General features: G+C 45.4%; 1 protein-coding gene across 1 annotated transcript in view; it reads right to left on the minus strand.

The window, feature by feature from the left end:
• Nucleotides 1–25,180, minus strand: part of Usp42 (ubiquitin specific peptidase 42) — a 54,907-nt gene extending 29,727 nt beyond the window's left edge. The window contains exons 1-5 of the mRNA XM_090324309.1: nt 25,004–25,180; nt 20,188–20,344; nt 16,183–16,271; nt 6,229–6,475; nt 3,325–3,525 (exon numbers count right to left, since the gene is read on the minus strand). Of these exons, the coding sequence (XP_090180435.1) occupies nt 3,325–3,525; nt 6,229–6,466 (439 nt within the window). The 5' untranslated portion in view covers nt 6,467–6,475; nt 16,183–16,271; nt 20,188–20,344; nt 25,004–25,180. The remainder of the gene's footprint in view (nt 1–3,324; nt 3,526–6,228; nt 6,476–16,182; nt 16,272–20,187; nt 20,345–25,003) is intronic.
• Between the last annotated feature and the right edge of the window lie 191 nt (nt 25,181–25,371).

Below are 25,371 nucleotides of genomic sequence, written 5' to 3' on the forward strand. Positions count from 1 at the left end.
AGAATCTCACAGATGTTGGGGACCAAAACATGAGAGAGGGTATCAATGTTTGGGAAGTAATGCACCTTCTATCTGGTGAATATAATGTAGCCCTGTCTGGGCTGGCTTCGAACTGGGATCCTCATATTTCAGCCTCCTGAGTAGCTAGGATTAAGGGATGAGCCAACAGCACCAAGCTAATAGATTCCTTAATACAACAATTAATATAAATGATAAAAGGAATACATAATCCATTCACAAAGCAAAATGAATTCTTCTAAAGACAGAGAGGTAGTGGTGGGAATGTAAACTAGTTCAGACACTCTGGAAAGCAGTGTGGAGATTACTTAAAGAACTGAAAATTGACCTCTCTACAATCCCACCACACCACTCCTGGGCATCTAATCTGAACATCATAGCCCAGGATATGATAAGGGCACCTGCTCAGTTATGTTCATCTCTGTACTATTCACAATAGCCAGCGATGGAAACAATCCAGATGCTCTACTGCAGATGGATACAAAAAATGTGGTGTGTATGTATATATATATATATATATATATATATATATATATATACATATATATATATATATAAACAACAGAATTCTACATAGCCAACAGACAAGATAAAATAATGGCATTCGCAGGGAAGTGGATGAATCTAGAGAGAATCAGGTTGAGTGAGACAAGTCAAACCAAAGGAACAAAAGGCACATGGTATCCTTAATATGTGGCTGTTAGATCCAAACAGTACAAGAGTGATGACTCAATATTTGGGTACCCAATGTTATGGACATGGACTTGGAGATATAAACATAACTATATAGACATAAAAATTTATGATGGACTATATACTCTATAGACATACTGTTTTATTACATACATTAATATACATACCTATGACATACAAACCCTCAGCTAAATTTTAATTATGTTCCAAAATCTAAATCCCAGTGATTGTATAGAGATTCCCTTCTTGGATACTTTTTTAATATGACAGTTGAAATATGATGCAAAAATCAATGTTAATAAATTTCTAATTAAAAAACCAGAGTGGTAGGTATACATAGTGGCACATACTCATAATTCTAGCACTTGGGAAATCTAAACAGGAGAATTGTAAATTTAAGACTTAGTTGGGTTTCATGACTGACAAAAAAAATACAATAACACATGAAAAGATGTTCAGCATTATTACTAGCAAAGTATAAATTCAAGCCAAAATAAGATACTACTAATGGAAAACAATCTGTGGTATATAAATCACACAATGGAATACCCTTCAGCAATAAAAATGAAACCCTGACATGTGACATATAGAATGCTAAAATAAATTACATAGAATAAGAAATATAAAAATGTATACTCTAAGCTAGGCACCATGGCTCACACCTGCAATCCTAGTTACTCAGGAGGACAGAATCCTAGGATCATGGTTAGAAGCCAGTCCAGGCAGTTCATGTGACTCTCATCTCCAATTAAGTATCCAAAAAAGTCAGAAATGGAGCTATGGCTCAAGTCCTAGAGTGCTAGCTTTGAGCAAAAAAAGAAGTTCAGGAGCAGTGTTGATTGAGGCCATGTGTTCAAGCCTCAGGATTGGCAAAAAAAACTCCAACAACAATAAAAGTTATAAGAATTATGAGTGGGGATGGGAGTTTGGCCTAGTGGTAGAGTGCTTGCCTAGCATGCACGAAGACCTGGGTTCGATTCCTTGGTACCACATACATAGAAAAAAGCTGGAACTGGTGCCGAGGCTCAAGTGGTAGAGCTCTAGCCTTGAGAAAGCCCAAGGACAGTGCTCAGGCCCTGAGCTCAAGCCCAGGACTGGCAAAAAAAAAAAAAAAAAAAATTATGAGTAAAACTTGTGCCAGGCATGCTGGCTCATGCCTGTAATTCTAGCTACTCAGGAGGCTGAGATCTGAGAATCAAGGTTCAAAGCCAGCCTGGGCACAAAGAACCTGAGATTCTTATCTCGAATTAACCTCTAGAAAATGGGAAATGGGGCTTGGCTCAAGCCTTGTGCTGAAGAACTCAGGGACAACACCAAGGCCCAGAGATAGGGCGGTGGCCTTGAGCTGAATGAAGAGCTCAGGGATAGTGCCTAGCCTGAGATCAAGCCCCATGACGCACAAAAAAAAAAAAAAAAAAAAAAAAATTAGGGCCAGGAGTTTGGCCTAGTGGTTAAAGTGCTTGCCTAGCATGCGTGACGACCGGGGTTTGATTCCTTGGTACCACATACATACAAAAAAAAAAGCTGGAAGTGGTGCTGAGGCTCAAGTGGTAGAACTCTAGCCTTGAGAAAGTCCAAGGACAGTGCTCAGGCCCTGAGCTCAAGCCCAGGACTGGCAAAAAAAAAAAAAAAAATTATTATGAGTGTTTGTAATACATGTAGCGTGTCAAAATTGGATGTTGTAGCTGGGTGTCAATGGCTTATGTCTGTAATCCAAGCTACTCAGGAAACTGAGATCTGAGGACCACAGTTCAAAATCAGCCTGCGCAGGAAAATCTATGAGACTATTGCCTCCAATTAACCAGCAAAAAGCTGAAAGTTTAAATGAGCTTTCCTTTAAAAAAAAAGCTGAGAGTGGAACTGTGGCTTAAGCAGTAGACCACTACAATGCCTTGAGCAAAACTGCTCAGGGACACCATCCAGGCCCTGAGTTCAAGCCCTGGGACCAGTACAAGATATCAAACAAACAGATGTTATGGATCTGAATGTCACTGCTCAGCATGGAGCTGGCATCCCCTAAAGGCATATTAGTGTGTTGTAAAAGACTTTCTACCCTGGAGGTTAAAGACAGTTTATTTCCATTGTGGGAAGGTGGCACAGTGATGAGAGGACGACTCTGCTAGACTTCCAACACTACTGATCCCGAGTTGTTTACACTGGACAGTATGGAGCATTTACTAATGTCTTTCACAACTAGCAGGGAGGGGGCTCTTAAGTGCCATATGCTGATAAATAAGCATTAGGAATCAGTGCAAAGTACTTCCTATGCATCTGGAACATAAATCCTAAGAGTGTTCTTCCGTTTCTGAAAAAATAAACCGATTTCTTAGTGATTTTTTTTTTTTTTTTTTGCCAGTCCTGGGCTTGAGCTCAGGGCCTGAGCACTGTCCTTGGGATTTCTCAAGGCTAGAGCTCTACCACTTGAGCCGCAGCACCACTTCCGGCTTTTTTTTTTTCTATATATGTGGTACCGAGGAATGGAACCCGGGTCTCCCGGCCTTCTTAGTGATCTTGACTCGATTCTTCACTTCCCTTTCAAGCTTCTCTTCTGAGAAAACCAATAAAAGCAGGTTATCAATCACAATACAACATACCACGGCCTGGAACACTTACATGTCTTGGAGTGCTCATGTGATAACATGTAATTGGCGAGAGGTGGCGTGTAGGTTAGACACTGCAAGGCTGCATTGGCAAAACAAGTGTTACCCAAATTCTGGAGCCCAGCGCCAACCCTATGAGTTTGTTGCCACTTAAGACAAATCTTCTCAGATGGGAAAAGAACTTTCTGTGGAGGAGCAATGCCATCACCTAGGACTAAAAAAATAAAGAGCAAAGATTTAAAAACAAAGATTTGCAAGTACCTAAAGCAAAATGAATATCAAAGCTATTCATCCAAGCTGAATCTGACCAAGACTTTAAATCTTATTACCAGTTTGCCACAAATATATGGAGAAAGGGACGTCTTGCAAGATAAAATTCAAAATGTGAGAAACTCTAAATGCTTTGGTTTCCTCAATAAATAAATTGCAACAGTGAAAAAGGAGAAGGCTACAATTTACTTTTAAGAGACACACTCAGCAGAAGCAAAGTGTAGACCTTTGTTGGATGTTGCTTTCAACAATCAACTACTATAAGAAAGAAAGAAAGAAAGAAAGAGAGAGAGAAAGAAAAAGAAGAAAGAAAGAAAGAGAGAGAGAGAGAGAGAGAGGGAGGGAGGGAGGGAGGGAGGGAGGGAGGGAGGGAGGGAAGGAAGGAAGGAAGGAAGGAAGGAAGGAAGGAAAAGAGAAAGGGAAAAAAAAAGACAGACAGAAAGCAGGCAAGCAGAGTGAACAGACAAATTCAAATGTTGACTGGGTTGCTGCTGTTGTTGTTAGTCATGGGGCTTTAAACTCAGAGCTGGGGTTCTGTCCATGAGTTGGGGCCTGAACTCAGGGCCTGAGCACTGTCCTTCGACTTTCCTCAAGGCTTAGCACTCTACCACTTGAGCCACAGCACCACTTCGGGCTTTTCTATGTATGTGGTACCAAGGAATCGAACCCGGGTCTTCGTGCATGCTAGGCAAGCACTCTACCACTAGGCCAAACTCCTGGCCCCGGGGAGCTTCTTCACTCAAGGGTAGTGCTCTATCACATAAGCCACGGTTCCACTTAGGGCTTTTTCTGTGATTAATTGGAGATCAGAGTCTTACGAACTTGGCTGCCCAAGCTCACTTTGAATCCTCAGATCTCAGCCTCTTGAATAGCTAAGATTACAGGTATAAAATACCAGCACCTGGCTTGACTGGACTTTTACTATAAGAATATTTTAGAAAAGAATTCTCTAGATTCATTAATAGATAAAATATCAAATACTGGAATTGCTTTGAAAACACTGAGGAAGGCCAGTTCCAGTGTGGTTCAAGTGGTAAGAGCACCGGCCTACCAAGTGAGAGACTGAGTTCAAATCCCAGTATCAAGGAAAACAAAAAAAAACAAAACAAAACCTAAGTGTGTGTGCATGTGCATGTGCACACATGTACATTTCACCATGCATTAATAAATGTCAAAGCTGCCTGGTAGCCACATGAGAGTTCCTTTTAATTATATTTATATACTTAAAAGACAGGTCAGTGATTACTTACAGGAATTACTTATAGGACGCAAGGGAAATGGAGGACAAAAGTAGGAAAAGAACAATGAGTCTGTAGAGAAAAAAAAAAAGACAAACCAGAGAGTCCTATGGGAGAGTAAAGAAACAATGTCCTGTAGGTAAGTCTCATTGATGAGAAAGTCAAAAGGACCTCAACCCTTCTATGGGTAACATTCCCCTAAGTGAACAGTGATAGGTGATCTAAATTTCTAAGAAACTAAGCCATGCGTTCTTGCAGCCTTAATGAAACTAAAAGAACTCAAAATAGTCTGAAGGTCAAATTAGTCTAAGCCTAACAACAAACTTTTGCATTTCAAATCTTCAAGTCATCAAATCCCAAAAGTCTTACAAGTTGCAAGGTCTTGTTAATCTGTATAAATTTTAACAAATGGAAACCATATTAAACCTCCTTTTAGCAAATGTAACATTTGTATTATCTGCCTTCTTTCAGAGTTTTATTACTATAATTTTTTCTTGAGTTGGTCCAAAGGCAAGGTGGTAGAGTGCTTGCCTAGCATGCACGAAGACTTGAGTTCGATTCCTTGGTACCACATACACAGAAGAAAAAAAAAAAAAGCCAGAAGTGGTGCTGAGGCTCAAGTGGTAGAGCTCTAGCCTTGAGAAAGTCCAAGGACAGTGCTCAGGCCCTGAGCTCAAGCCCAGGACTGGCAAAAAAAAAAAAAAAAAAAAAAAAAAATTAAGATAGGTTAACTACAGGAAATATAGCTACTACTGGTTAACTGAAAACATCATATTTATTCCAATTTTCTCTATGATAAAATTTGTCCTTCAAAAAAAAAAAAGTTACCCATGGAAATGGCACTATGGCTCAAGGGATAGGATGGTAGCCTTGAGCTGAAGAGCTCAGGAACAACACCCAGGCCCAGAGTTCAAGTCCCACAACTGACCAAAAAAAAAAAGTTACTCATCTAGTATCTAAGAATAATATGTCTTGCTGTGAAACATACCAGTAGTAAGTGAAAGAATATTAATTAGAGGTAAATGAGATCATTAAGTAGATCCCACCTACCAAGAAGCAATATCTCTTGCAAAAAAAGTCCCTCCTTGAAATGACCTATTCCCTAAACGCATTGACAGAGGAGTTTCGGACAGTGATTTTTAAAATTTTTATTTGAATTTTTGTGTGTATGCAGCTCCTGGGGCTTGAACTTAGGGACACTGCCCTAAGGTTTTTTGCTCCAGGCTAGTGTTCTACCACTTGAGCCACACCTCCATTCCAGCTTTTTGACAGTTTATTACAGATAGAGTCTCTCAGACTTTCCTGCCCAGGCTAGCTCTGAATTGCAATCTTCAGATCTCAGCCTACTGAGCAGCTAGGATTAAGCTCTGCTACCCAGCTTTGGCAGCGATTCCTTTTCCAAGTACTACCTTGATCCTTCTGTGGCGATGGCTTTGATTTGTCAGGTACAGATGAACTGGAATAAACTACAGCACCAGGTACTGGTCCTAAAGAAAGTGTGTGGTTTGGAACATCATTTAACGAAGACACAGCACCCCAGCTGGCAGAGCCTGCATCCATGTCTCCAGGTGAGACAGCCTCAGAACTGCCAGGCTGATTCTGATAGGCTGACGGGCCTGAAGATTCAGCTTTGTCAACTATGGTCATTGTTCAACTCTGTAAAGAAATGAAAAGCATACATTTGCTTCACAAGGTGAAAAAAGTATTGACTTAAGCCTAGTGGATCTTGACATTTTTTTTTCCTAATTCTTACTTTCAAACAAATCCCAAAAATATAAAAACAGTATTACTTAACACTTTTTAACTATTTCAAGACATTTGGAATCATGCTAATACATTACACATCAACCATTTCTTATTTAAAAGTCTTCAGTAAAGTATTTGTTTAGAACTTCTATACTCTATGCCCCTTAAAAATGCATTGCAGTTTATAGTCAGGCATTCTGATCTCCAATTCCATGTCTTAGAACTAGGAAGTACAGGAGCACACATACATTCATACGCGCGCGCACACACACGCACGCACACACACACACACACACACACACACGCACTTCCAGTTTTCTGGTGGTTAATTGGAAGTGGCACTGTGGCTCAAGGGGTAAGGCTTTGAGCTGAAGAGCTCAGTGACAGTGCTCAGGCCCAGAGTTCAAGCCTCATGACTGACAAAAAAAAAAGAGAGAGAGGGGGGGGGGAGGAGGGAGAGGCTTTGTGGCCAGGAGTTTGACTTAGTGGTAGAGTGCTTGTCTAGCATGCACAAAGACCCAGGATTCTATTCCTTGGTACCACATACATAGAAAAAGGCAGAAGTGGTGCTATGGCTCAAGTGATAGAACTCCAGCCTTGAGAAACCCTGAAGACAGTACTCAGCCCCTGAATGCAAGCCTCAGGACTGGCCAAAAAAAAAAGAGTCTCATGGACTTTAGGGCCCAGGCTGGCTTTGAACCATGGCCCTCAGATCTCAGCCTCCTGAGTAGCTAGGATTACAGGCGTGAGCCACCAGTGCCCAGCTTCATAGTTCCACTAACATCAAACTTGAACACAAGTATGTTACAAAAGAAAACTATAATTTTCTCTCTGATCCTATTCTTTAATCTATTAACTGAGCATTTTTTATGTGCAAGGCATTTCATTCATTGCTGGTCAAATGGAGGGCCACAGAGTCCACAAAGGAAATTAGATGACAACTAGAAGCGAGTCAGTTCCCAGAGCTGGGCTTCCTTCTCATTATACCACCTAGTCAATAGAGTATTCTTATGAATATTCCCAAAACTGTGCAGGCAGTTATCACCACCCCAAAGAAAAGCTATCAGCTGTACCCAGCTGTCATCCACGGCACTTGGTCCCAGCACCTGACTTGGCACAACATGCCCTATATGAGGAGCTCCCAGCTTCTTCTGGACTGTGCACAAACTGTTCTTTTCAGACTCTTTTCCATCCTTCCATTTCTGGCCAGTTAACTTTTTTTTTTTGGCCAGTCCTGGGCCTTGAACTCAGGGCCTGAGCACTGTCTTTGGGCTTTCTCATGGCTAGAGCTCTACCACTTGAGTCACAGCTCTACTTGCAGCTTTTTTCTATGTATGTGGTACTGAGGAATCGAACCTGAGGCTTAGTGAGTGCTAGGCAAGCACTTCACCACTGGGCCAAACTTCCAGCGCGCCAGTTAACATGTTTAAAACTCATTTCCTCTAAAACACTTTCCTTGACCACTCTTCTCTCAAGTCTGGGTTAGAAATCTACCCTGAAAAGCGCCCTCTTCACCCGCAGGCACCTGGGGCAAACTTCTGCGGCAGCACTCCAACATTTCCCCAGGAGCTATGCTACTTATTAGGATTTTAACACACAAAACTTTGTACACATGTGTTCAACAAACAGGAAGGTACTAGTGCTTGCTTAATACCAACTGCGCTAAGTGCTTCATACAGTATTTCATGTAATACTTTTAAAGTTCTGAAGGGAGACTCACACCTGTAACACTAGCTCCTCAGGAGGCAGAGATCTGAGGATTATGGTTCAAAGCCAGTCAGGGCAGGAAAGTCCATGACACTCCAATTAACCACCAAAAAGCTAGAAGAATTCCCAAGACCAGAACAACAAGGTGTGGGGGGGGAGGGGGAGAGGGGTTAGGGGGTTGGCTTTAAAGTAGGAATTCTAGCTACTCAGGAGGCTAAGATATGAGGATCACAATTCAATTCAAAGTCACCTAGGGCAGGAGAGTCCCTAAGACTTTATCTCCAACTAACCACCAAAAAGCCTAAGTGGATCCATAGCTCAAGTAGTAGAGAGCTAGCCTTGGACAAAAAAGCTCAGGGATAGCATCCAGACACAGAGTTCAAGCCCCAGGAAATTCTCCCTTGCACACACACACACACACACACCACTGTAAGATATAGTGTCTGAAATCCTGGCTGACACCTGGAGGATCCAGGTTCTTCATCTGCCTGGGCAGAAAACTCTGCAAGATTCCATATCCAATTAACCATCAAAATACTGGACTGGATCCTAGCACAGGAATCCAGTAATTCTAACTACCCAGGAGACTGAGATCTGAGAGCCACAGTTTAAAGCCAGGCCCAGTTTTTTGTTTTTTTTTGTCAGTCATGGGACCTGAACTCTGGGCCTGGGTGCTGTTCCTGGGCTTTTCTGTCCAAGGCTAGCTCTTTACTTGAGCTACTTGAGTCACAGCACCACCTCCAGTTTTCTGGCAGTTTAACTGGAGATAAGATTCTCACAGACTTCCAAGCCTGGGCTGGCTTTGAACCACAATCCTCAGATCTCACCCGCCTAATTAGTTAGGATTACAGGCCTGAGCCACCAGCCCCAGCAAAGCCAGGCCAGATTGAAAGTCTGTGAGTCTCTTATTTCTAATTAGCTACCACAAAAACTGAAGTGGAGCTATGGCTCAAATGGTGAGCACTAGCATTAAGAAAAAAAAAGAGGGGGGGGGTGAGAGAAAAACATGGGAAGAGGTAACAATGCTCAAGAAGTAATTTACTCACTACCATGATTCACAGATCTCAGACTCCTGAGTAGCTAGTATTACAAGCATGAAACTGTAACCCTCTATATATCACCTTGACAATAAAATTTATAAATTAAAAAAAACCTCAGGGACAGTGCCCAGGTTCGAGGTTCAAGTCCCAGGACCAGCACATAAAACAAAAAGGCTAGACTGGAAGTGTGGCTTAAGTGGTACAGTACCAGCTCTGAAAACAGCACCAAGAAGAGCTCAAGGTCCTGAGTTCAAGCTACACCTACATACAAAGACACACACACACACACACACACACACACACACCAATAATAGAAACAACAATAATACTTCAATACTACAAACCACAAAGGATAAAATGTACATGTATGTACATGTTTGTCCCTTCAACACCAAATGTTTCCATGCTGTTCCCAATAAGGTTTTAGAAAGTTCCATTTTTGATCTTTTGGGGTTGTTTTGTGTGGGCTATGTGCCAGTCCTGAAACCTGAACTTAGGGCCTGGGCACTGTTCTTGAATTTTTTTCGCTCAAGGCTAGTGTTCGGTATACCGCTTGAGCCACAGTTCCACTTATGGCTTTTTTGGTGGTTATTTGGGGATTATAGTCTCATGGACCTTCCTGCCTGTGATGGCTTCCAAATGTAATCCTCAAATCTCGGCCTCCTGAGAAGCTAGAATTACAGGTAAGAGCCACCACCTGACAATTTTGTTGCTTATAATAAAAAGTACTTAAAAATTCAGCAAGATGTTCATCCTTCTGAGAAAATACATTCATATAATTTTAGAACACTTACTGAGAAAGAGAAAAGATGTTAATTATATCTTAATGAACTAAGAAAAAAAACATGGCTTGAAATTTTAATCAATCGAAAATGCATGACCTTCATTCAGAGAAAGTTTGAGCCTACTATCCAAGGAAGTTTGCATTTCCCTCAACTAAGAGACAAAACAATGATCAAAAAAGTGGGATATGAGAGAAGAAACGGAAAAGGAAGAGAAGAAGAAAGCCCAAATTGAGTAAGGAAGAGGTTAATCCAGCTTAAATTTACCCTAATAGTAAGTAGTAGCAAAAACTTTCACTTTCCCGGGACAACCAACTCTTCCAAAGATTAACAACAATAACAACAAAAAAAATCCCATTTTACTTGCTTACTAAAAAGCAGAGGAAAAAAAAAATAACTCTTAAAACAAAAAGAAAAAAAAATTAAGGGAAACACTAATAAAACAACAACAAAAACCCCCAAAACTGTCCATTCTTCTTTACACACTCAGCCAATGAAATCTTACCCTAAAACCATCCAGTATCAAAAACTACCAACTCCATCTGCTACAGAAATAAACTTCCTTGAAATAAGTAGACTATCCCTAGAAATAAACTATAATCTTATAGGATTTAGGATTCGGGTATATACTATTTACTCAGAAAAGCTTCTCAGTATTACTGGTACCAACAGCCTTCTAAATAACAATACTTCAATAAAAAGTTTAACATTCCTCTTCACACCTAATGATACACAAAGTTACAAGACCATGTATTTTTTTATTTAAAAAAAAATGCACACAAACATTAATAAATCCAAGTTGGAGGCGTGTGCAGCTATGAGACAGATCAACTTCACAAGGGCTTCCTCTGAATAAAACAACCTACTGAAGTCCTCAAGTCCTGTCACTTAGGTCCCCCTGGGGTGACCAGGTGCTGGAATGCATTGTTTAAAAAGCGATCACTATATAAACCAACCTCAAGGCGCTCCCCACACACTCGGGTAATCACATCCACACACACCCACACATAAATATATATATATATATATGATTTTAAAACTCACATCCTACTGCTTTGCCAACAATACAACCCAGATTCTCGCAGACACACATGCTTTTAAAACAACAACACCACGGCCCTGCTTTTAATTATTTAAACACACCGAAACTGTTGGAGACCTTTAAACCTTATATTAGGAGCCCCGGTTCCATGATAATAGAAAGTGAAACCGATGAGCAGACGAGCGCAGCCCTCTGGGAGGGGAGAGAGAGAAAACAACACAAAACCTGCGTTTAGGATGATCCACAACTCCGGAAGACTCCGCGGTCCACGGACGCGCGGACCACACGCGCGGGCAGCGTGGCCCCAGTGCCCGGCGCGCCGCCCCTCGGCTCGGGACGGGCCTCCGCGGCCATTCAACCACAGTGACCGCCGACCGCCGGCCCCGGGCGCCGCGGGGTGCGGGTCCCGCGCCGCTCCACGGAGCGGGGGTCCCGTCCGGAACCTGCCCGCCCCCCCCCACTCCCCGTCACTCTCCTTCTCAGGTAAGTTTGATCCCCCCCACCCCCCCCCCGCTCCTTGTCCCAAAGCAGCTGGAGGGAGGCACGCGCGCTCCGAGGGGGAGACGCGCCGCGCGCGGCTCCTCCCCTCGGCTGGCCGCTCGGCCCGCGGCGTGGGCACCGCGCACCCGCGGCCCGGCCGCCAGGTGCGGGGAGGGCCCGGCGGGGGAGGGGACGCCCGGGGCGGGAAAGTTTGTCCGGCTCCAGAGGGGAGGGGTGGCGGGGGGGACGTGGGGGGCGAGTGCCGAGCCCTCCGAGGGGCTCCCGGGGGGGGGAATGGGGGACGCGGGAGGCGGCGGCCACGCCGGGGGGAGGGGGGCGGCGGGCGGGCCGAGGCCGCCGGCTCCGCCACTGCGGCCCGGCACACGCCCACCCCGGCCACGCCGAGCCTCCGCGGCGCTGGCCGCTGGCCGGACACCCCGGGCCGGCCCCAGGGCCGAGGGGGCGGGCTGGGGCCTGTGCGGGGGGGGAGGGGGCGGGGGGGAGTGGGAGCGCAGTGTCCATGGCAACCGGAGGGGTCCGGCCTCCCCGCGCAGCCCGGCGCTCCCGGCGCCCGCCCGCCCTCCCGCCGCGGCCGCCGCCCCCTGCTCCGCGGCCAGGCCCGGACGGGCCCGGCGGCCGCGGCCCGGCTGCCCGGACAGCGGCAGGGTCCCGGGACGGCCCCGCGGTGGCAGCGGGGACGGCGGGCAGAGGGGCCGCGCCGGCCGCCGGCGGGCCGCGCCGGCAAAGGTGGTGGCCCGGCCAGCTGCAGTCGTGACCCCGCGGGGCCGCTCGGCGGGCCCCACGCCGGCCGGCGGCAGGCAGAAAGAAGGCGGGAGCTTACCTGACCCGGCTCGGCGCTCGCTCCATCCCCTTCGGCCGCCGCCGCCGCCGCCGCCGCCGCCGCCGCACACAGCCCAGCCGCCCGGCGGGGGACAATGACGTGCCTCCATCCGGGCACCGCCGCCGCCGCCTCCGGGTCAGCGCCGCGCCCGCAGCGCGCCGCCGGGCCGCCAGGGGGCGCGCCAAGGCCGCGCCCGCACGCTCCGCCGCCGCCGCTGCCGCCGCCGCCGCCACCGCCACCCCCCCCCTCCCTCCCCAGGGACCGTCGCTCAAGAGGCGCGGCGCGCAGTTAACGGGCCCGGCGAGCGCGGGAGGGGCCGTCGCCAAAAGGCGGCCCTAGCAGACTGGTCTCGCGCGTCAGCAGAGCGCTGGTCCGCCGCCCCGGGGAGGGGCCGCCGCTGATTGGCCGAGCGAGCCGGGGACGGGGAGGGGCGGGGCCTTTCGGCCCGGCCATCCTGGCAGCGCATCCGCACCGCGCGGCGCCTGGGTCCGCGGGACGACAGCGGCGGGAGACGGACGGACGGACGGACGGCAATCCCAGCAAACACCCTTCTTCGTGCGCTCCGCCCTCCGCGAGCGCGGCTCGCAGTCGCCGCTGCAGTCCCCACCCCGACGGGGCTCCCCTCGGAGGCTGCCCGTCTTGAGAGGCCGGAGACGTGGCGTCGTAAACCCAGCTCCGGGAAGGAACGGATTGCCGCCCACCCCGCCACCGAGAAGTCACCGCGGCTCTAGGGGTCTGCCACCCCCCCCCCCCGAGATCCACCTTTCCCGGGCCCCCACTGACCTCGCCCCGCAGCCCCCTTCCCCTTCTCCTCGACTAGGCCCTCCCCGCCTGTTGTCTTCTGCCTGCCTTGATTAAGGACATGGCACTGCTTGGGTCGGCTCGAATCTTCGCGGTCGGACCCTCCCGAAGGCGGTGGTCCTCGCCATCCTTCCCTCGCCCTTCCCCACAGTCGTCGTCATCTCTCTGATACTCCATCTGCTTTCATGCTGTAGCAGGGGTGATCTTTCAAAACCTCAGGTCAGAGCAATGTGATTCCCCCCCCCCCTCCCCAACCTCCTGAAAAACTCCTTACCCTGGCATTGAAAGCCCCAGATTTCCTATAACTTGGGAGACTAGAGCCGGAAGATCTCGACTATGAGGCCAGCCTGGAGACAGACACACCCTCCCCCAACCCCCCCAAAAAAATCCCCAAATTTCCTTTCCACTTTTACGTGTGGACTCTCTCCTACAAGCCCCAACATCTTGCCCCACCCAGATCTTGCAGCGGCTGAAAGTCTACGCGTGCCTCCTTTTGCAGCCCTCTTGAGTCTTCCCAACCTTCCTCCTCCTCGTATTAGGCTGCCTACTAAAATAATAATAATAGTTTGTATTTGTACCACAAAGTTGAAGAGCTTTAGGACAGAAAGGGGAATTTCCATTCTGCAAGACTTCAGTATTCACTTTCAAGATGCACACAACTTTCTTCCCGAAGAAGGATAAGCTATGAAATCTCACCTCATGGCCTTTCTAACCGAGACCTTCAAGAACAGCGATGGGCTCATTTCCTTGCCTTTTCCAAATGACTTTCAGATGATTAAGCCCAAGTTGCTAAGGAACTGAAGAGGCAAATTCTTGTTAATCACCTGTGCTCCATGGTATTTCAAAATGCTTCCCTCAGAAATCTCATAAATTAAGCCTCTAATTTCTTTTACACAGTACCTATGAATAAATTGCACCTTCTGATGGCCCCTTAAATGAGCTACTAGAATAATGAAAAAGGTTTCTTTGGGTTTGGGTTGGGCAGTACCCAAAGGAGTACTGAACTCAAGGCTATGCTTGCCTAAGCATATACTGTGCTGTTGAATCATACCCCCAAGCACTTTTGTTTGCTTGTTTTTCAAAAACAGTCTCTGGGAGCCCCGAGTTTGGCCTAGTGGTAGAGTGCTTGCCTAGCATGCATGAAGACCCAGGTTTGATTCCTCAGTACCACATACATAGAAAAAAGCCAGAAGTGGTGCTGAGGCTCAAGTGGTAGAGCTCTAGCCTTGAGAAAGCCCAAGGACAATGCTCAGGCCCTGAGCACAAGCCCAGGACCGGCAAAAACATAGTCTCCAGCTTTTGCCAATTCTGGCTTCAGAATTGGATTCAACTCTATCTACCTGATGAGTAGCTGCAATTACAGTTGTACCCCATCATGCCCAGCTATTTTTTTTTAAAAGAGGAAAATATACCTCCCTACTCCTATGACCTCAAAGCAAAAACAACAACAACAAAAAAACTTCCAAAAAATCCAATGCCACTTATTCTAGCAAGCTGACAACAAAAATGAAGAGCTTACAAAAAATATGAAGAAGTCCCTGCTTTCAAACTGGAATCTGGCTGAAAATGATTTGCAAACTTGTCCCAGAAGCTTATCTCCAGACTAGAGTTTAATGGAAAGTGACTTGCTTCAAGATTTCACTTTTTTCTTACACATTGTGTGACCTCCAGAAGATCATTCCTTTGTCATTGCTCTCATGCTAAAGCCAATGCCATGCGCCTCATCCTCACCCCTCAGTTCTGGGAATCAACAGTGTGAAAGGTAGATCAAGTCATTTTTGTCTTTTTTCCCCCCTGGAGGACCTTAACTCAAGAATCCCAAGGGAGGTGTTATTAATCCCCTCCTGGCCCCTCTACTCCATGACTGTCCTCTCCCACTTATGAGAGTTGGCTGATAATAACTCACAGCTGCCCATTCTCCACCATACTATTCTTATCTGAAAGGATAATTTCCCACCCAGAGTCTATTCTTGCTTAACTTCTTCCCCTGCCCTCTCTCGTTACCTTCTCTCCAAAACACTCCTTAAATGTGTCTTAAGCACAAATTCCATATCATGCCCCGCTCACTCCTAGGTAGGTTGGCTTAAGGTAATGGGTACCAAGAGAGGATGGAGATTGTGGTCCAAGTGGAACAACAATCATTTGCCCAGTTTCCTTTATCTGAGCCAGTTCTCGAATCCCAAAATCCCGTCCAATAAAGGCAAGTATACACAGCAGTGATTCTCCACATCCCTCCCCAGAGACATTTCATTTACTCTGAAGAAAAGGGGAATGCTTGGATACTTCACAGGTGCAGAGTCCATGAAAACCGACAGGTGGAGGGACCTTTGAGGATCTTTGCAGCTCCTTTACTGCCAGCATGTCAGAAGTACATGACCCCGATCATTTCCCCTAGCTCCCAAGTGCGATACGCACACCCTCACATCTGTTCCATGGCTCATACAGTAAGAACTATTAAAGTTGCAAAAGTCAAATGGAAGCCTCGGAGCAGCTCTCTCTGGCAAAAAGACTAAACTCTTGGGGCAAAGGGCAGAAAATAATGCCACCCTCAAAAGTTGTAGAGGATGCAGGGTTGGGCGTTTCCAGGGTGTGCTCATGTAACTAATCTGTGTGGCCCTTGTAAAACTAGTGGAGTGAGGAGTATGGCGATGAACTGCTGCAAACAACACCCAGCTTAGCTTCCTACCACTGACTTCCATCTGTGAACTTGTACAACCCATCAGAAGGGAGTAGAGCAAACACCAATCTCTTGTAGATTTTACTCGTAATCACAATAAACAAAGAATGTAGACAAGTAAAGTAAGTTAGCCTCTAATCGTGGTCAAAAGAAGTATCTACCATATTTTAACAACAAAAGAAGAGGAAAAAGGGAGACTAGGGGAGAGGGAGGGAAGAATGGGGAGGGGAGGAGGGGAGAGAAGTACCTTTCTTGCACTGTTAAGAGTGCTCAGCTGACACCATCAATTAAGACTTATCCCTGCAGATCGCGTGGAGACTCAGTCACCAGAGATTGCTGTTTATAAAGAAAAGAATTTGTCATTGCCAGCTCTGTTTTTCTTTATCCACTGAGTTCTTCCATTTTTTCCTCTGAATTGCCATGAAATGAAAAGCTGGTTTATCAAAGTCAATTTGATCCCAGTAAACATTTACCACCCTTTCCCATTTGTGTGTGTGTGTGTGTGTGTGTGTGTGTGTGTAAAAGATTTTACGGTAAGATACATTTGACATTCTGAAGACCACAGTCTCCTATTTTTCCCTTTCTAATAGGCAATATCTCTGTTTGGTTGAATAGAGATGGGGCTGGAGGACCGAGGGAGGGTTTGGAATGGAACCTATCTTCTAATTAGAGAAATAAATACACATTTTTTTTCCTTTTTTTAAAATTTTGTTGTTCATAGGGCTTGAACTCTGGGCCTGGGCACTGTCCCTGAGCTCTTCAACTCAAGGATACCACCCTACCCCCTTGAACCACAGCACCACTTCTGGTTCTCTGGTGGTGAATTGGAGTTTCACAGACTTTAGTGCCCAAGCTGGCTTTGAACCGAGATCTTCAGATCTCAGCCTCCTGAGTAGCAAGGATTACAGTTGTGAGCCACCGTGCCCAGCTTAAACCCACTTACATTTTTTTGTGTGCCAGTTCTGCAATTTGAATTCAGGACCTGGGCACTGTCCCTGAATTTTTGTGTTCAAGGCTAATGCTCCACCTCTTGAGCCACAGCTCCACTTCCAGCTTTTTGGTAATTAATTGGAAATAGGAGTCTCACAGACTCTCCTGCCCAGGCTGGCTTTGAGCAGAGATCCTTGGATCTCACCCTTCTGAGTAGCTAGGGTACAAGTGTAAGTCAAAGGTGCCTGGTTCCATTTACATTTATAAAGTAGTTACACAGAAGAGATACAAATACATCCATTATTCTATGTGCTTTCTGCACACCTTTTGTCTGTTTTGTTCCTTATTTCCTTCATTCCTGCCATGTTTTGTATTTAATTGATTGTAGTGTATGATTTTGACTCCTTTATCATCATCATCATCATCACCATCATTCACACCAGGGTAGGTCTCTGTCACCTAGGCTCCTTCTGGTTTTGTATTTCTCCTATTGTACTTCCCAGCCTCCCATTTTTCTATATTTTTTATTTTCTTGACCAACGCAAGTGGTTAGGGAAATGTTAAAATTAACATCTTAAATTATAGCAATCTAGCTTGAATGCATTCCAATGTAGCCTAGATAGTATGTGACAGATTTTACACATTCCCATCCCTCATCTTAGTTACCATAGTTAGAACGTATTATATCTGCATTCATTGTATGTCCTTTTTTATTTTATTTTATTGCTATATGGCCTCAGCTACTATCTTTCTTCCTTTCCTTCTTTCCTTCTCTCTCTCTCTCTCTCTCTCTCTCTCTCTCTCTCTCTCTCTCTCTCTCTCTCTCTCTCTCTCTCTCCCCCTCTCTCTCTCTCCCCCTCTCTCTTTCTTCCTTTCTATTTTGCCAGTCCTGGGTATTGAACTCAGGGCCTGCCCACTGTTCTTGGGCTTTCTCAAGGCTAGAGTTCTACCACTTGAGCCACAGCACCACTTTCGGTTTTTTCCATGTATGTGGTACCGAGGAATCTAACCAGAGGTTTGTGCATGCTAGGCAAACCCTCTACCACTATTTTTACCTAAAGGAATTTGTGTAGTACTTCTAGTAGAAAATATGTATTGGTAACAAATTCCTCAGTTTTGTGCATGTAAGGATGTCTTCATTTTGGGGAGAGGGAATACAGGTGTTGGGGAATGAACCTAGGGTCTCATATAGGCTTATGGGTGTGCTACCACCGAGCTACATGCCTAACCCTTTTGAGCATTAAAAATTCAACATTCCAGGCCAGTCCTGGGACTTGAACTCAGGGCCTGGGTGCTGTCCCTGAACTTTTCTGCTCAAGGCTAGTGCTCTACCACTTGAGCCACAGCTCCACTTATAGCATTTTGAGCAGTTAATCGGAGATAAAGACTCATTTCCTGCATGGACTGACTTCAAACATGATCCTTAGGTCACGGTATTTTAATTAGCTAGGATGGCTTTTGCTAGTTTTTGGAGCATATATAACTAAGATATTTAAGACAGAGTTAATATTTTATCTAGGGACTAGGAATGTAGCTCAATGTCATAGTACTGGCCTGATATGTACAAAGCCATACGTTGGATCCCCAACACCGCCAAAAAAATAAAAAGAAAGAAAGAAAAGAAAAAGAAAAAAAGGAAGAATGAAACAAAGGGTCTTTGTTAAGTCCGATGTTTCTATTTCCTCTGGGAAATTTTATGTTAATTGTTTGTTTTTATTTATATGCATGTGTGTGTTTGTGTTCCTTTCAAGTAAAAAAAAATGTACATTTTGAGTCAGGCACTGGTGGCTCACACATATAAGCCTACACACTCATGTGGCTGAGATCTCAGAATCTACTTGGCAGAGCCAGTTGAGACAAATAAACCCAACAGATTCTTATCTTGAATTAACCGGCAAAAAGCCAGAAGTGGAGATGTGACTCAAGTGGTAGGATTCCAGCCTTGAGCAAAATAGCGAAATAAGAATTCAAGGCCCTGAGTTCAAGTTCCGGTATTGGCACCAAGTAAAAGCTGGAAACCAGCCCAGGCAGAGAAACCTGTGAGACTTTTTATCTCCGATTAGCAGCACCAAAAAGCCAGAAGTGTAGCCATGGCTCAAGTAGTAGAACACTAGACTTAAGCAAAAAAAAAAACAAACCTCAGGGACAGTTCCCAGATCCTAAGTTCAAGCCCCAGGGACAACACAAAAAGTAAAGAAGGAAGGACCAAAGGAGAGGGAGAGAGGGAAGGAGGGAGAGAGGAATAGAGGGGAGGAGAGAGAGGGAGAGAAGGACAGAGGAGAGAGGGAGAGAGAGAGAGAGAGAGAGAGAGAGAGAGAGAGAGAGAGAGAGAGAGAGAGAAACATTGTAAACAGTAAACCTCACCACCTGAAATAAAATAACAAGCAATAAGCAAAAAAACCAAAATCATGTGTAAGACCGAAATAAACAGAACATGGGAAAGGCTGTGGGTATAGCTTATCAGTGGAGAGTTTGCCAAGCATGTGTGAGGTCTTGTGTTCCAGAGAAAAAAATGGAAAATGACCAAGGGAGATTTGCTGAAGTAGGATTTATAGTTCCTCACTGAATAGGCATCATCTGTCCCCAAATTAGATTTTAACTGTGAATAAATGGATTCCAAAGAGATTTTTTCAACAACATAATAAATTACTTAGTAGGATAAATATATAATACCCTTTAATTAAGTTATGAGTGTAACATAATGAATCCCAGGAAGATTCTGGAAATTAGTATAAATGTTTCAAATGCTCCCTAAGCAATAAACACATTAAGTTATAAGTGTGACTGTGAATATGGGCTAGCTTTCCCTCCAGGCAGTTTATTCATCCATCACTTTTCTACCAAAGTATCCACTGTACATTAGAGTATATGCCCGTCACAGAGCGCCAGGTATGGTGGGCCACATCCGTAATCTCAACTACTAGGAAGGCAGAGGTAGGAGAATCAAGGACAAAGGCTAGCCTAGGCAAAGGTAGAGATTCTACATGAAAAACATTAAGATGGAAAAGGAGGATTAGTGTGTGGCTTAAATTCTAGAGGGTTTTCCCAGCTTTGAGTTCAATCCCCAGTATAGCTAAAAAAAAATAAAAATAAAGCGTGCAGTATTCAGAGAAAATGAAGAAGGAGAGAATAACAGCCCCTGTACTGCCAGATTTCCAGCATGTTTATATAGGAGAAGATGGAGTTATAGGGGAGCGTGAAGCAAGATCTTTACCATTCTGTCCCCAACATCTATATCCTTTAGACAATGCTGGTTTCAAGGACAGAACCTTGACAGAAAAGGAGATTAAAGGAAAGAAAGGAAGTCATGTGTCAGACTCACCTGAAAGAGCTGAAGACAGAAAATTACACAGTGAGAAGAAATCTTCCTGTTTAAGAAGACTGTCATGGGGAAAGACCAATGAAGAGGCACAGCCACCGGGGTCAGAGGTACTGTGACCTAAAGATATGCATCAGTACTGGCAGCACAAATCAACCTCCTAGGAACAAAAGAGAGGGGTGGGCATTAACAAATATGTTATAAGCCAGGTAGCGGTAGCTCAGGCCTATAATCTTAGCTACTCAGGAGGCTGAGATCTTATGATTATGGTTCAAAGCCAGCCCCCAGGCAGGCAGGTCCATGTAGACTCTTGTCTACACCAGAAAACCATAAGTGTCACTGTGGCTCAAAGAGGTAGAATGCTAGCCTTCAGCAAAATTGCCCAGGGACAGTGCCCAGGCCCTGAGTTCAAGCCCCACAACCAACAAAAAGAAAAATGCTATATATACATATATATATATATTATTCTATTCTATTCCATATCAGGTCCCTTTTCTTTTTTTCTTTTTTATGCCAGTCCTGGGGCTTGAACTCAGGGCTTGAGTGCTATCCTGAGGAAACTCAAAGCTAGAGCTCTACCACTTGAACCTAGCTTTTTTCTATGTATGTGGTACCAAGGAATCAAACCCAGGTCTTCGTGCATGCTAGGCAAGTACTCTACCATTAGGCCCAACTCCCAGCCCATCAGGTCCTTTTCCTAATGGTTAAATCTATATGTATTATAAATAAGTGCTCATTAACCACATTTAATGAAACTGTAAGCAAAGTATAATTAGATTTTCATTTTAAATGAAAGGACAGTGGCAAAAAAAGACCCTAAAACAACCTAGGTATTGGTGGCTCATGACTCTAATCCTAGTTACTTGAGTGGCTGAGATCTGAGGATTGAGGTTTGAGGGTTTTTCCCAAAGCTAGGCAGAAAAAAAATCCATGGAGGGCCGGGAGTTTGGCCTAGTGGTTAAAGTGCTTGCCTAGCATGCATGAAGACCCGGGTTCGATTCCTTGGTACCACATACATAGAAAAAAGCCAGAAGTGGTGCTGAGGCTCAAGTGGTAGAGCTCTAGCCTTGAGAAAGTCCAAGGACAGTGCTCAGGCCCTGAGCTCAAGCCCAGGACTGGCAAAAAAAAAAAAATCCATGGAACACACAGACACACACTCTCTCTCTCTCTCTCTCTCTCTCTCTCTCTCTCTCTCTCTCTCTCTCTCTCTCTCTCTGTCTCTCTCTTCCCCTTCCCCCCTCTCCCCCCTTCTCTCTCATTTATTTTCCAATCCTGGGGCTTGAACGAAGGAATTAGGCGCTATCCCTAAGCATCTTTTGCTCAAGGCTAGCTCTCTACCACTTGAACAACAACTCCATTTCTGGCTTTTTCTTGGTAGTTTATTGGAGGTAAGATTTTCATGAGCTACCAGTGCCTGGCTTCCATGAAACCCTTAATCCCAATCAACCAGGAAAAAGCCAGAAGTATACCAAGCACTAGGGGCTCACATCTGTAATTCCAGCTATTCGGGAGGCTGAGGTCTGAGGATAGTGATTCAGGAAAGTCCATGAGATTCTTATCTCTAACTGTCAGAAAACTGGAAGTAGCACTGTGGCTCAAGGTGGTAGAGAACTAGCTTCGAGCAGAAAAGCTCAGGGACAGTGCCCAGGCCCGGAATTTAAGCTCCACGACTGCCAAAAACAAAAACAAAAAAGCCAAATATAGAGGTACAGCTTCAGTGGTAGAGTGCCAGGCATGAGTGAAAAAACTATGGGAAAGCATGAGATCCTGAATTGATTCCTCAGTACTAGTACACACACAGAAAAGATCTACTCCATAACTAGATGAAGAACAGTCATTGGCAAGAGAGAATGTGATGTGATCACAAAGGGGACCTGAGGATTATTATTACATGTGAATCTGAAGAGGAATTTACCTAGACCTTAACTCTCCCATAAAAGTTATGTATTGGGCTGGGAGCATGGCCTAGTGTAGAGTGCTTGTCTAGCATGAACAAAGCCCAGGGTTTGATTCTTCAGTACCACATACATAGAAAAAGCCAGAAGTGGTACTGTGGCTCAAGTGGTAGAGCCTTAGCCTTGAGGAAAAAGCCCAAGGACAGTGCTCAGGCCTTCAGCTCAAGCCCCAGGACTGGCAAAAAAAAAAAAAAAAAAAAGGGGGTTACATATTACATATGAATAGTATGCAGTGATTGAAAAAGACACACTTCAAAAAAGCAAGCTGCATAATATTACATACAATGTACAATAAGAAGCAAAAGCTATGTCAGTTGTTAGTGGCTCATGTCTATAACTATGAGGATACGGAGACTAGAGCATTGCAATTGGAAGCCAGACCAGGTAACGTAGTTCACTAGATTCTATCTGAAAAACAAAACCAACAGGGTGGGGAATGTGGTTTAGTGGTAGAGTGTTTGCCACACATACATGAAGTCCTGGGTTTGATTCCTCAGTACCAAGTAAACAGAAAAAGCCAAAGTGGTGCTCTGGCTCAAGTGGTGAAGTGCTATCTTTGAGCAAAAGCTCAGGGACAGTGTCCAGACCCTGAGTTCATGCCCTACAGTCACAACCACCACCATCAACAACAAAAAGCTGAGTGAGAGTTAGGCCTAGAGTTTAAGCCCCAAGACTGGCAAAAATAGAAAGGAAGGAAGGAAGGACAGGAAAAAAGAAAAATTGGCAAAAAGTATGGCTGGAGACATGACTCAGCAGTAGAGTACCAGCCAAGCAAAATTATAGACCTTGAGGCTAAAACCCTAGTACTGCCAAAATAATATTTTTATTTAGCATATGGTTACAGTCCAGATGCCTGTAGTTCACACCTATACTAGCTACGCAGGAAGCTAAGATCTGAGAATTGGGGCTTGAAGCCAACCTGGACAAACAAATCAGAGATCCTTATCTCCATTTAGTAAGCAAAGAGATCCAGAACTTGGGATAGAGCATCGGACTTGAACAAAAATGCTGAGTGACAAGCTCATGCCTGTGATCATAGCTATTTAGGAGGCTGAGAGCTGAGGATCAAGATTCAAAGCCAGCCCATGCAGAAAAGTCCTTGTGAGATTCTTATCTCCACTTAGCCACTCAAAAACTGGAAATGGGGCTAGGAATGTGGCCTAGCATGTATGAAGCCCTGAATTCAATTCTTCAGTACCACATAAACAGAAAAAGCTAGGAGTGGTGCTATAGCTCAAGTGGTAGAGTGCTAGCCTTGAGCAAAAGAAAGCTCAAGGACAGTACCCAAGCCCTGAATTCAAGCCCCAGGACTGGCAAAAAACAAAAACACCTGGAAGTGGAGCTGTGGCTTAAAATGGTAAAGCACTACACCTGAGCAAAAGAGCTTGGGGACAGTGCCCAGACCCTGAGTTCATGCCCTACAGTCACAACCACCACCAACCACAAAAAGCTGAGTGAGAGTTAGGCCTAGAGTTTAAGCCCCAGTACTGGCACCAAAGAGAGATAGAAAAAGACAGAGAGAAAGAAAAAAAAAATCAACAGGTGGTTCTAAACTTACAAAAATGTAAAGTGCTCATCTGAGTAATGAAATCATTCATTCACACATTTAACTTCAGGGTTTTTCTCATGAAGCAGTGCTTACACCTCAAATAAATATAATATGGATGAGGAGGGGACTGACTGTTAAGGAGACCTGAGAAAGGTGAGCTGCAAAGACCCAGGTGTAAAGAGGGTGGGGGAGACAATGTGGAATGCAGATTAAAGGGGTTGCCTAGTAGTTAACTCACCTAGGAAAATATCCCAGGGTAAGTGAACAAAGGAGGAAAACCTCAGGAGAGACCGTACTCTAGGTTCAGAGTTTCTCTGGTAATAGTGATGTGCGTCCCTCCATGTCCACTCCAGGGACAAAGCTGAGAATATTAGTGTTAGCAAGAGAAAACAGTAGCAAGAATTAAGTTACTGAAGGTGTGCATTGGGTCAGATAGTTCATATTTTCTTTCCTATTCCCTTTCTACTTCCCTATTTCTTTCTCTTTTTTGTCCACACACGTGGAAACATAGGACACACATACACACTCATAAAGAATTATATAGATCCTTATATCTTTAGCATAAGTATATGCAAGTTTACACACACCTACAAGAATCATGTATATAAAAACATATATTAGGGGCTGGGAGTGTGGCCTAGTGGTAGAGTGCTTGGCTAGCACGCACGAAGCCCTGGGTTTGATTCCATGGTACCACATACACAGAAAAAGCGGGGAAACAGAGCTGTGGCTCAAGTGGCAGAGTGCTAACTTAGAGCAAAAAGTGCCCAAGGACAGTGCCCAGGCCCTGAGTTCAAGCCCCATGATTGGCAAAAATAAAAAATGATATGTATACTTTTATTTATATATTAATATATATATTATAATATATATATATATGGGCTGGGCACCGGTGGCTGACTCCCAGGACGGACACAGGACTCACATACACACCAGTCTACAGGTGCTATCACGTTCCTAGATCCCTTTTTACCTAACCTGTCCACCCAGCCCCCACCACCTCCACCCTCCAGGTTCCAAGCATGGCCGACCCTAGCACCTTCTCACCCAGTGGTGATTTCTATCTGACAGAGCAAAAGGACCCCAGGCGGCTGCCTGGTGGCCCAGACACTGTCCAGGGGTGTGGGATGCTCAGGGACACACGCCCGGCCCACCCTCAGCCGGTGACTGACAATGGTGGCTTTCTCGATGAACACCTTCAGGAACGTCGGGGAGGAGACGCCCAGGTCCACCCGGGCGACACGGGCACCGAGGCCCCCTTGGCCGTCTCTCACACCCCGACGGGAACCCGGGAAAAATAAAAAACAAAACCCACTTAGAACGCGCGTGCTCAGGCCCAGACCCGCCTAGGTTTCCTCTCCCGGAAGTGGAAGGGCGGAGTCTACGCATGGACGTAACACTACCACCGTGACGGCGGCCCGCGCGCGTGCGTGCGGGATCGAAAGGCGGGACTTCCGGTCGACCGAAGCCGCTACTTCCGGATTGGGCGGCGGAGGAAGGATGGTCGGCAGTCAGCGTGCGTGCGTACTGGCCACGCGGGGTTAGCGATGTTCATGGCGGCCAGGGGTGAGTCGGTGGAAGAGGAAAGGCCCTTAATCGACGAGCGACGCTGTTGGGGGACTGTAGCTGCGGTCTCGTCCGGCGTCGCCTTTCCTTTCTCAGATGTGGCCTACTCCGCCCCTT

Source organism: Megascapheus bottae, chromosome 34 (genome assembly GCF_031878675.1).
Source record: "Megascapheus bottae isolate mThoBot1 chromosome 34, mThoBot2.hap1, whole genome shotgun sequence".
Taxonomy (NCBI): Eukaryota; Metazoa; Chordata; class Mammalia; order Rodentia; family Geomyidae; genus Megascapheus; species Megascapheus bottae.